The sequence below is a fragment of the Genypterus blacodes genome, unplaced genomic scaffold (assembly GCF_046128005.1).
Source record: "Genypterus blacodes isolate CSIRO-AG114 ecotype Tasmania unplaced genomic scaffold, CSIRO-AGI_Gbla_v1 ptg000021l_1, whole genome shotgun sequence".
NCBI classification, from domain to species: domain Eukaryota; kingdom Metazoa; phylum Chordata; class Actinopteri; order Ophidiiformes; family Ophidiidae; genus Genypterus; species Genypterus blacodes.
Window position 1 is genome coordinate 6,980,409 of NW_027466834.1, and position 12,164 is coordinate 6,992,572.

The 12,164-nt window shown below is 44.1% G+C and overlaps 2 protein-coding genes across 2 annotated transcripts; one reads left to right on the forward strand and one right to left on the reverse strand.

Annotated features, from left to right (window-relative positions):
- Positions 1–320: 320 nt before the first annotated feature.
- Positions 321–3,837, reverse strand: isl2a (ISL LIM homeobox 2a). The gene is made up of 6 exons (XM_076142388.1): positions 3,564–3,837; positions 2,986–3,175; positions 2,442–2,701; positions 1,560–1,846; positions 692–859; positions 321–593 (listed from the first exon to the last, which is right to left on the reverse strand). The coding sequence occupies exons 1-6, from the start codon at positions 3,835–3,837 to the stop codon at positions 474–476; spliced, it is 1,299 nt and encodes a 432-aa protein (XP_075998503.1). The 3' UTR covers positions 321–473.
- Positions 3,838–5,602: 1,765 nt separating this feature from the next.
- etfa (electron transfer flavoprotein subunit alpha) lies at positions 5,603–12,107 on the forward strand. Its single transcript, XM_076142500.1, has 12 exons — positions 5,603–5,741; positions 7,119–7,268; positions 7,491–7,572; positions 8,074–8,156; positions 8,291–8,390; positions 8,508–8,618; positions 8,724–8,825; positions 8,928–8,996; positions 9,104–9,186; positions 10,062–10,127; positions 10,573–10,653; positions 11,713–12,107. The coding sequence occupies exons 1-12, from the start codon at positions 5,703–5,705 to the stop codon at positions 11,746–11,748; spliced, it is 1,002 nt and encodes a 333-aa protein (XP_075998615.1). The 5' UTR covers positions 5,603–5,702; the 3' UTR covers positions 11,749–12,107.
- The last annotated feature ends 57 nt before the right edge of the window (positions 12,108–12,164 follow it).

A 12,164-nucleotide genomic window follows, 5' to 3' on the forward strand; every position in this document is an offset into this window, starting at 1 on the left:
TTGAACGTGTGTATCCAGTTCAGGCTTGGCATTGGCATCATACAAATGGCAAGGGGAGAGGGGGGGCTTGGTGAGACAAGATACATCCCCCCCTTCCCCCCCTCACCGACAAAGGTCCTTAAATTGCTGCGTGTCCTGAAGTGCCCTTGAGCAATACAGTGAACCATCTACCTGCCGGGTGTCGTCACAGCTACACGTGGACGTCAGAGAGCTCCAATCCTCGCGTGGCTTTCCAGCAGACGTGAGAAAACAACAGGGGCGACGTGTATCCTCAAGCAATAATCCAGAGTCCAGAAGTGGTCCTTGTTTGATTACGTCGTGTGTGTGTGTGTGTGTGTGTGTGTGTGTGTGTGTGTGTGTGTGTGTGTGTGTGTGTGTGTGTGTGTGTGTGTGTGTGCGCTCTTTGCGCGTCCACGTGAAAAGGACGCGGGTGCGAGCTCGAGGACTCGGATCAGCGGGCCTTTCAATTGGCCTCACGTGTCCACGGGGCTCGGCACCATACTGTTCGGCGTGTCCGGTAACTGTGACGACAGGGAGGTCACGTCGCTGCCCGAGGAGTTCCCCAGAGAGCCGCCGGATTCGGAGAAAGACACCTGCAACGAAGAAGAGCCTCATCAGTCAATCACCCTCACACACACACACACATCGTCGACATATAAACATGGGCGCGTTGTTGTTGTTGTGGTCGTACCAGCTGCTGGAATGCGGGCTGGTCCAGGTCGCTCTGCAGGGCGAAGTCGCTGAGAGTTTTCCACGGCGGCTGGTATGTTTGCACCTCCACCGGTGTCCCCTGCACGGTGCTGTCGTGCCGGATCGGGCTGCCCGCCACCAGAGGGGTCCCGGTCAGGCCCTGCAGGCTCTGCATAGACAAAACACTTCAGGGTTAGGGATTTGCTGCTGTGCACACACACACACACAAACACAAATTGTGACGCGAGTACACGAGAGTAAAAATTAAGTTTACCCACATTTCATGAAGTAACCATGAGATTTTGCTAAATTGAATTTTGTTTTGGTAGAATACTGAACATACCTCACAATTTACTACTAATAATTTAATGTGATAAAGTAAAATTAGATTAATAAAGAAGTGGGGTAACCTGAGCATTACTTAACAGATAAAATAATTTAAGTTGTAGAAATAAACCACCTGCCAAACACAATTTTTTGCCTGATTTATTTAAATATACCAATCAGTAATAATCCAACGTAAAATGGGCTAAATAAACCAAGACCCTCAGGCACCTTGGTGTTGTTTTGAACCTTTTTTTCTTAATTACAAGAGTTGTTTCTATTAAATTCCCTCACAATTATCAGTCTTAACAAACCCTGTTCCATCTAAATAATATCATTGATTATTAACAACAACATCTACCAAAAATGTAGCAATTTCTTTCAATGAGAAAAAAACAACACACTATCATCATTTGAGTTGAATTTGTTTGTTTCTTCCAGTTTTGCCGGAAGCAAAGTTTAAAGAGGCAGAGAAACAATTACGTGATGTATTGTAAAGTCACGGGTGAAGTGAACAGGCGGAATAAAGTCCCGTGTGAACTCACTGTTTTGTCGCTGTGCTGCTGCTGCTGGAGCTGCTTCATGAGGATGGTCCTCTTCTTGTCTTTGCAGCGTTTGTTCTGGAACCAGACCCGGATGACCCTGGGGCTCAGGCCGGTCATCTCCACCAGCTGCTCCTTCATCAGCGCGTCCGGCCGCGGGTTGGCGTTGTAGCAGGTCCGCAGGGTGTGGAGCTGCTTCTCGTTCAGCACCGTCCGGACGCGGGTGGTTTTCTCCGACTGCTTGTGACCGTGACTCCGGTGGTGAGGAGGGTGCCGGACCGAAACCGGTTCTGCATTGGGAGGGGAGGGGAGAGGGAGACAGGGAGGCGAGCAGGAATGAGCTATTGTTTCGCAATAAACGGAATAATAACATAAATAAATAGGACAATAGATAAAAACAAAGACTAAAATGGTTGTTAATGCTTTTAAGAAAAATAAGTAACACTAGACATCTTGTGGAAATGTTTTACACAATTTTATAATTTTAGAAACACACAAACAAGACTCTGTAGTTATTGTGATTAGGCTTAAACCTAACACACACACCAATAACATTGTAGAAATGGCAGTTATGTGTTATTTGTACAGATTATTATATGAATTATAACCTTCTAAATATTCTTCCAAAAATAAAAACAGGCAACTACTGACACTGAGCAATCAAATTATGAACTTCTCACATTTACAGGTCTCCAAACTAAATTAAACAAAACTTTTGCAACATATACAGTTCATCATACTTCTTCCACTACCACTACTACTTTACAAAGAAGAGGAAGAGGGGAAGAAGAAGAACTTTATTTCCACTTTTTTCTTTTTTTTTTCACAGATCTTAACTGTTGTTGTAATTATCCAAAACAGAATCTCATAGTAATCGTTTCCCACCTGAGACGTGCAGCGGTCTGGAGTGAACGTTCCCCGGGCTCAGCGGGCTTCCAGCGGCGGTCCTCTCCACCAGCAAGCCGTGATCAGCCCGACACAGCAGCTCGTCGTCCCGCAGAGAGAACTCGTCGCCCGGCAGGAGGTGTCTGCTGCACACCGAGCACCGAAAACACTCCATGTGATAGACGCTGTCCCGGGCCTTCATCACCAGGTCGCTGCTGCAGAAGCCCGTGTTACACTTTGCGCATTTGATGCCAAATAATCTGAAAAGAGCAAAAAAAATACGTGTTGGTTCTGCTGGATGGAGCGTTTTAGGGGGCTCGATTAAAAAAGCGAATTCCGGGTTTCAGGCTCCAATCGTGAAATGTAAAAAGGCCCTTTGATCGAACATGATGTCAGGATCCGTGCGTGTGTACATTCTGCGCTCTTTCATTTGCACAATTTTGGATTGATCAGCATCTCTTCTAAGATCTCAGCTGTGTTTTCTTGTCATACGTTTTCTAAAAAGAAAAAAGAAATGTTTGTGTTTACACTCTGAACCTCCTACCTAACGTAATCTCTTTTACAGTACGTCTTGCCGTCTCGGACGAAGCAAGTGCAGGTCTCGTCCAGGTACTGGCTGCATTCTGCGCACTTGAGGCAGGCTGCGTGCCACTCCAGGTCCGGGGACACTCTCAGGATGTACTGGTCGTGTATCTGACTTCCACAGCCCACACACATCGCGATTGCCGACTTCTCTGCGGGGAGGGAATGCATGAATTCAACAAGGTGCGCTCTTTTTCTAGCCCCAGACACCCTGATTAAACCCCGCACCCCTCCACCCCCGTCAAGTTTAACAGGGCGCTGTGTATAAATATGTAGCGTGAGGCCCTTAGATTAATATTACATCATTAATATAATCCTGCAGGGGCTAAAAATATCAACAAGTATCCTGCAGGGCGGTGTCACTTTATACGCATGAACACACCGATTTACTATAAGGACATTACAAGGATATTAGAGGGATTTTGCGTTTCAGCTCTTACATGTTTTCTGCTAAACTGAACCACCGGACAACATCGAATTGAAAAAATTACGTAGCTGCGGCTTAAAAGTCGAATAGGAGTGCAAAGAGGAGTCACTTACTTTTGGAATGATCCCCCATATCATCCAAGAAAGAAGCGTTAAGCAGGATATCCACCATGCAGGAGAAATATCCCAGTGCAAGCCGACAGACGGAGGAGAGGAGGAGGAAGAGGAGGAGGAGGAGGAGGAGCGGGAGAGGAGACCGTCCCGTCCCTGGCTGGCCGGTAAACTTGTGCTCTTCCGCTGAGAGGTGGAGAGAAAACAAAGATACTCGACCAGTGACGTCTGCAGAAGCTGCTGGACCTCTGCGGCTCCGGGAGAAGACGCCATGCATGCAAATCACCCACTGGACCTCCTGCTCTGGTTTTTGTTCCTCCTCTTCTTCACTTCTCTCAGGTGAAGCTGTGAGGGGTCTGAATGGTTTTTATGTTTTGTTTTTTATGTTTTTGTGTCTCATAACGCCGCCTGCTCGTCTCCGTTTCAGAAGTGAAAGTTATTTCCCCTGTTAATATAGAATTATAAGGCCTGTGTGGCACCTAAATGGAGCTTTGAATGTCTTTGTTATTTCCTATAAGGTGTCAGACACACACACACACACACACACACACACACACACACTGACACGTAATGTATCTGATGTTTGACCGTGTATTGGTTTGTGGTAAGCTTCTCAGTATCATGTATTTTTCTGTTTTCCTGCTGTGCGAAAGTGTAACAATTATTATTACTTTTTTTCATTATTATTTACTGGATCATTGTAGATTTAAATATACTGTCTCTGTGTGTGTTCATATGTGTGTGTGAGAGAGAGACAAGTTCGTTCACGTTTGTATACCACCGTAGAGCGCCCTCTACTGGACGATTTAACCCAGTGGTAGAAATCCTCCGCCTGTGTGTCTCTATACTCGATTCAACCATAAACATGTGTTATTTGTGCAATCACTGAATATATACTGTATACATAAGGAAACATGCTATTAAACACACACATATTAAACCTATTTACACTGGAATCTCATAATCATCTCTGTTACATATGCAGCCGAGGATCTGAAGAGAATAATTGTGATTTGTAAGAGGCAGATAAACGCTCATAAGACACAGAATTTGACATTTTCATCATTGTTTTGTGGTCCGTTTTGTAAAGGTCACATAGAATATAACATTATCTGCTATTGCATTTACCTTCCCTGCTGTAGTTAGTCTCAGGTTAAGGTCGATACATGATGAACCAAATATGTCCAGTGAATGTGATGGGAACTCATTGATGCTTTGCTTACTTGCTCGTGTTTTGGTTTCCAGGATCGGGGTCTAATTTTGTTTTTAAGCTAAAAGTTCAGCATGAGTCAGACTCAGAGGTTTGCTCTTATAGCTGCATATTCAGAATCAATGTCAGCTTTCCAGTTTTTCCACCAAATTTAAAACCTAAAGCAAAGAGGTTATATTGAAAAAAGTCTAAACTTTCTTTATATATAATATATAATATTGTATAATATTTTATACAAATAAGGTTAAAGTATAATAGTTTCTGTACCCTGCATTGACATTTATCTATCCTGGTTATTTTGCAAACATGAAAACAAGACTTAAGTTTAATGTTTTTCATTGTAATTATAGGATGTAGGAATTAATATATTTAATCTGATTATCTATTACTTGCTTTTTGGTCTTAACGGATATCTAAGGTAAATGTGCGAGTTATAGATTTGAAAAAAAGAAATTCTTTTAGAGACAGAAGCCAATTCAATCTGAATAGGCTACAACTGTATTCACTAGTACAGGAGGCAAAGCACAAACATCTGGATAACGTACGTAACATAACTAGTAGTAATATTAATTATTGTTTTTATGTAATTCATTCAAGTATGCTTTGTATGAATTTCATTCATACGGCATACAGCTGTGTGTATGTGCGTGTGAGAGAGAAACAGAGCGAGAGAGAGAGACAGAGACAAAGATAGAGAGAGAAGGGAGGGGGAGAGACAGAAACAGAGAAAGAGAAAGAGAGCGAGAGAGACAGAGAGAAACAGAGAGCAAGAGAGAGAGAGACGGGGGGGGGGAGAGAAAGAGAGAGTCGGTTATACTGGTTCATCTTTCTTGGTCTCGCGATACTTGAACGCAGACGTCAGTTCACCTTTAGCACATTTCGGTTCCGTGCGGCGCACAGCAGCTCACAGCAGAGCAGAGCCAGAGTCCAACATGAACAGAGCGTTTAACCCAACAAACCTGAGACACTTGGTAAGAGTGTTGTTACTAAGATGTTGCATTAAACTCCTTGTAGCGTGGCGACGTCAAATACGGCTGTCGGGTGTTAAAGTGCAGCAGCTGCAGCTAGCTTCTAGCTAACTTACAGAGGCTAACCGCTTGTGTAACGCGTACACGTCAGGTCAAGTGGAACAAAGATAATTTGACAAAGTAAACATGACAACGCTCATATGTTGGTCACTGAGCCTTCATTCACAAGATTATTCAAAGACTCGTCATGTTGGTAGAATATAGTTGCAGAATTTAGCTTCAGCTGTTACGAAAGCTAGGTAGCCGCGCGCTTACGAAACCTCACCAACAGCAGTAAACTCTTAACTCTAACTAAAGTTTGACAAACCAAAGTTGTTTTTAAATTGCTTTGAAGTCAACGATAAGAATTGTGTGTTTTTGTAACAAGATGAAGGGCTTTCGTTACGTGCTGTTTTTATTGTTTTGATGTGTGTGCGTCCATGTGAATGACCTTTACCTGCTGTGGCCGGAGTGCTGCTGTTTAACCCGGTGGTGCTGCGGGAAACCTCAAACTGTGTCAACTTAAATAAGTCTGCTTTTCCCTCAGAAACAAAAAGTTAAGATAATTAAAAGTTAAACACAACAGCCAAATGAAGCTGTAGCTAATAAACAATTGAATAGAGAGTAAACCATCGATTGTTTATTGGTTAATCCCGTGATTTATAAAAAAGGGCCGAATTGTATAAATTGTCCTCATTAGTGGTTAATTTGTGTCAGCTGCTAATTTGCCTTGATAACTGATAAATCAATGAGTAAAATAGTTGCTTCACTCATTCTCATTGGTCAAGTCGCTTTTGTTGCAGGATTGTATTCCTAATAACACATCTGCTGAGACCTTAAATGCATTTCACTATATGACTCACAACCTTCAAACCAAGACGGATATCAGCTAATGAAATAGTCAATGTATTGTCTCGATTTGGAAGTGTGTGTGTGTGTGTGTGTGTGTGTGTGTGTGTGTGTGTGTGTGTGTGTGTGTGTGTGTGTGTGTGTGTGTGTGTGTGTGTGTGTGTGTGTGTGTGTGAGAGAGAGATATCCATCACAACATAAATCTAAGTAGACCCGGCACTTCTAGACAGCACTGGCATTTACTTTTAATTAAATAAATGTCATTTGTTTTTGTTCTTTTTACCATTGCGGGTTAGCGTTAGACACGTTTTACATGGTTGATGATTTGTTATGATTACTGTTACTTATTTAAATGCTTGAGAATGTCTTTACAACCCATGTAAAGTTGGACCTTTGTGTCTGTATGTAAGTGACAGTGTTATCAAACAGATATCTGGGTTAGTTGAGTTGAGTTTGTGTTGCATCCTGACCTGTGGTGCTTCTGTCTGTCAGGGCGGTGTCCTCAGGAGGTTTCAGAGCACTTTGGTGGTGGCCGAACACGCCAATGACCAGCTGACGCCCATCACGCTCAACACCATCACGGCCGCCAGTCAGCTGGGCGGTGACATCACCTGCCTGGTCGCAGGAACAAGCTGTGCAAAGGTGGGAGAGGGTTTGTACGCAGGCCTGCTTCATTCATGCTCAGAGATGACAATGAGTGTGGTTTAGTTTTGACTTTTATTACGTCAAATATTGACATTGGGAAAAGCGCCATGTAACGTCTAGTAAGAGAGAAACCAATGTGTCAGGAATCAAAGAATGCATTTTAAAAGTGTAATGGATGATGAGATATTATAACTAATGAATAATGATTTGTTTTCTCAGATTGTCGAGCAAATCAGCAAAGTTCAGGGTGTGAAGAAGGTTCTGGTGGCTCAGCATGATTCTTTCAAAGGCACTCTTCCAGGTATGTAGTCTGATAGAAATGTGAAGGCTGCTGTTCACTGCTCCTTTGTTCAACCGTAGAAGCGCATTTACTCTGACACACACACACACACACACACACACACACACACACACTCTCAAACTCAGACCAGCGTGTTTGATTGAACTGTAGGCTGCAGTTAAGGCTCATCGCTTTTGTTCTTTAAAGGAACAGATCGATGGAAACCTACGTTGTTCTTTTAGCCAAGCTTTAATTGCACAATGTTCCCAAAAGTTGTTGAGTCTCCTGCTCAGAAGGTTTACGTTAACAAGGTCATAAAGTAGTTAGGAGAGGTCAGCAGAAAGTTACAAAGTGAAGAGAAGCCAGAGAAAATGTGAGTTGCTTAAACAAAGTGAAAACAGTTCAGCGACTGTGTGACTGTGCTGCATTATGCTTCTTTTTCCATCTGATTCCCACACATTACCACGTTGTTCCGTCCAGATTTTTAGCTGTTTCTAAAAAGCTACTCCTTCTTTTCTGCAGAGGAGTTGACTCCACTGATCCTGGCAACACAACAGCAATTCAACTTTACCCACATCTGCGCAGGTGCATCAGCGTTTGGAAAGGTAAACGTTCCCTCAACGCATCAAACTGTTTCTGTTCCAACACGTTTCCAACAACTGAGTCGAATTTAATTGAAAATGTTGTAACCTATGATCTGTGTACGCTTCCCTGACTACTCTTGATCTTTGTCCTGCAGAATCTTCTTCCCAGAGTGGCGGCCAAATTAGACATCGCCCCAATTTCAGATATTACTGAGATCAAGTCTCCCGACACTTTTGTCAGAACCATCTACGCTGGTGAGGCCTGTTACTGTTTCACTGTGAAGACTTGTGATCTTTAAGTGAAGGAGTAAGACACATTTGCATAGATAAGCTCTTTGTAAATATCTTAAACTATAATTTGGAATCGTGCAGGCAACGCTCTCTGCACTGTGAAATGTAACGAGGCGGTCAAGATCTTCACCGTCAGAGGAACGTCCTTTGAGGCAGCGGCGACAGAGGGAGGGAGCGCCGCATCTGAAGACGGTACGGTGGGATTTGGAACAGATCGGCCCCTCTTTATTCGTGTTGATCTTCGCGCGTAGATTTGTAAATACTTCTCTCTTGCGTGTCTTCCTTTGGCGGCTGCAGTGGCGACGTCAGCGTCTGCCGGAGTGTCGGAGTGGATAGAACAGACTCTGACCAAGAGCGACCGCCCAGAGCTGACCAGCGCTAAGGTCGTAGTGTCAGGAGGTACGAGCACATTCTGTCTGTTTGCCTTCAAGTGGTCAAAAAAAGAGATTGTTGTTGTTTTTGCACTTTGTCAAATTCAAATTAAAACCTTTCTTTTCACAGGAAGAGGCCTGAAGAGTGGAGAAAACTTCAAGCTGCTGTTCGACCTCGCCGACAAAATGAACGCTGCAGGTTAGATGACTGTAGTCTGCAAATATGTTGCATTGATCATATCATTGATTTCCTGTGTGTTTGCTTTTTTTCCGTGATTGTTAAAGGTAATTCTGTTGTGTTTGTAGTTGGCGCCTCCCGAGCTGCAGTGGATGCTGGGTATGTCCCCAACGACATGCAGGTCGGACAGACGGGCAAGATCGTAGCACCGGTACGTTTATTTACATCCTTTCCTCCGCCGTCGTTTTATAAGCGCATACGATCCGTAAAATGTTTTCATCTTATAAATGAGAGAGCGTGGGTGAACGCGTCGGCCCGAGGCTTCTCCCCTCCTCAGGGTTGGCAGGTCAGAGCGAGCGGCTCGCAAATTGCCGTTGATTTTGACAAATGTCTGTTACTACGTTACACGGGCGGCCTGAAATGGAGCAGGAGCAGGGCGGCTGCTCTGGCCTTTAAAGAGGTTAACTCCCCATTACGTGATTGAGAAGCGTTACCCCAGCCGTGATTATCCACACATTAGGCACTGCAGAATGTACTGGATGGCACATTTAGGGCTCTAAACCATTTAGCCCGTCCATTAAAGCAGAGTGCAGAGGATGTATGGACTTCAGCTCAGACTGAGCCGGCCAGACCAAATTGGATTTTTCCAATGTTATGACAAGCTTGTTGAGTTTGACTAAGTTAATTAAATCTAATTTAAATTTGATGTGTGTTTTTTCTCCTCCTGGACCAATCTACCATGCTGGGTGTACTGAGCACAATAAAGAAATCACACGCTGCTCACACACACACATATGGGATCATTGCTGCTTTGTGCACATTTAAGTACCATTTTGTTTTTACATTTAGATACACTTACATACAGGATTTATTGCTTTAAACACAGTCTAATTGTGAACATACTGACTGTGTATCACTATAAGAAGCAGCTTTGTAGAATACTACACACACACACACACACACCAGCACCTCCTCTGATGGATCACACACCCTCACCCATCTGCCCTCTGTGCCGTTTCGTACACAAGTTCATTCTTTGTCTCTGCACGTGACTTTACTCTGGTACGGTTCTGTTTGTGTTTACAGGAGTTGTACATCGCTGTGGGCATCTCCGGAGCTATTCAGCACCTGGCCGGGATGAAGGATAGCAAGGTGCCGTCTCTCACACACACACACACACTTCCCTTTCACCTTTTCCTCTACATTTCCACTTCATTCTTACCGTTTTTGCTCGTTCTCGTAATTCAGCCAATTTCACAATTTCATACAGAAGTTATAATTATTCACTAAGATGGACATAATGTAGGGCGTTGTATTGCAAGCAGGAAGTTTTGTGCATATTTTCATGATAGCATTTGATATCATATACTGTATGTTTTATGCAGTTCCTGCCATTAGTATCCGGTTCATCAATGAAACCTGTGTGTGTCGTCGTCTTTAATGCTCCTAAAACGTATTCCTTTTACCAGTTGTCGACTATAAGTGATTATTAATGCATATACAGCACACACACCCCACTTAATTTACTCTTTCCTCATATTTGGTCATCTGTTAAAAACATTTGATGAATTTGTGTTCACTTGTCTCTTCCATTCAGACCATCGTTGCCATCAACAAGGACCCTGAGGCTCCCATCTTCCAGGTGGCGGACTACGGCCTGGTCGCCGACCTCTTTAAGGTGAGCCAACGGATCGATTTTGCCGCAATAAGATCAACCCGATAGCGAATTAGGAAACGAACCAGCTGCGAGGCCAAAAATGCTACACGGCTCGCTCACCGCCACCACCTGTTACACACACACACACACACACACACACCGAAGCTGGATGTTTTTGTCGGCAGGCGTCCAGAGTGACAATCAGAATATAACATTTGGCAGGATGTATTATTCCCCCTAATGGAAATGTGCTGCTCTTGAATTATTGAGCTGTTGAATTAATCAGACGCGAGTTGCGGCCGGAGCTCATCGTCAAGAGAGAAACTGACAGGTCCGGGTAAAGGAAGCCGGTCCAAACGTTTCAGCTTCACGTTCCTCGGCTTCCTCCTGCCAGCCCCTTTTACGCGCTTCGTCGGTTTGTCGTGTCGAACCGCGCACCGGGAGGACGGCGAGCCAGAAAGTTTGGCGCGGCGAACACTGGAGTCCAGCAGGTTATATGTTCACCTGCGGTCCCGGTCGCTCATGTTTTATTTAGTCCGGCGGTTGTGCAGGTGCCCCGCTAAACTCAGTCGAAGTGATTAGTAATAATAGCTGGTGGCAATAGAGTTGTGACCCAGTGGGCGGGATCGGCTTACATGTGATCACTCCTCAGATAACTGATTAAAATGGATGGGCTTTCTCCTTTTTCTCCCACGGAACACCGATACCCCGGGCTAAAGCCGCTTGATTCAAGCAAGGGTCCCTTCACATCATTTTGTACTAAGGTTACGCCGTCAAAAGGTGTTGGAATGTTGTCCTCTGACATGCCGTTATCAGTGTGCGTCATGTTGTGGAGTTGTCGGCCCAGTAGATCACCGCAAACCGCTTTGCATGCTGGTATCTGCCGCTGTCGTCGTAAATCTGTGTCCACATTTACACAGTGAGCTGTAAATCTAATTATGATGCGTGTGGCAAGTCTGCAAATATTTGAAGTAGCGGCAACAGTAAGTAGAGTTTGGTTCCGACACACGCCATTAAATATTTTCCTTAAGTACCTTGGACGAGGAATTAAACTGAAGTCTGTGCCGTTTTGTTCTCCAGGCTGTTCCTGAGATGACGGCTGAACTGAGCAAGTGAGGAGGAACCAAAGTCTCCCTGAGCTTCCATCACAACCTACAGCCAGAAGATTCCAGTCATCACAGGGATCAATCAGCAGCCTGCGCCTTAACCAACTCCTCAAGCTGGGGGTGTGTGTGTTCGTGTGCGAGTGGAGAAATGACTCAGAACTGAGGACCACACTCAGCCAGGAAATGCCAGTTTTATAGATAAGTATTGAGCCTCTGTGAAATAAGTTGTATTTAGGTTTGGCAGGTGGTTATTCTGTCTCTGGTAGTTTGTTGTAATTTGTATTTAACATCCAGCTACAGAAACGGTCATCTGCCTTTATGCTTGACTTGTTAACCTAAAGGCTTTGTAATCGTGTCCAACCAACACATTAAACTGATAATGAATGACAAATCTTCTCGTATTTGCCACGTTTCCCTTTATTCGTT

Excerpts from the sequence above, each read along its gene's own strand:
- isl2a (XM_076142388.1), bottom strand. The coding sequence starts at position 3,837 with ATGCATGGCGTCTTCTCCCGGAGCCGCAGAGGTCCAGCAGCTTCTGCA. Across the intron at positions 860-1,559 it reads AGCAGCACAGCGACAAAACA|AGCCTGCAGGGCCTGACCGG; the intron begins GTGAGTTCACAC and ends TTGTCTATGCAG. Across the intron at positions 594-691 it reads AGCCCGCATTCCAGCAGCTG|GTGTCTTTCTCCGAATCCGG; the intron begins GTACGACCACAA and ends TCTTCGTTGCAG.
- etfa (XM_076142500.1), top strand. The coding sequence starts at position 5,703 with ATGAACAGAGCGTTTAACCCAACAAACCTGAGACACTTG. Across the intron at positions 9,187-10,061 it reads CGGGCAAGATCGTAGCACCG|GAGTTGTACATCGCTGTGGG; the intron begins GTACGTTTATTT and ends TTGTGTTTACAG. Across the intron at positions 10,654-11,712 it reads TGGTCGCCGACCTCTTTAAG|GCTGTTCCTGAGATGACGGC; the intron begins GTGAGCCAACGG and ends TTTGTTCTCCAG.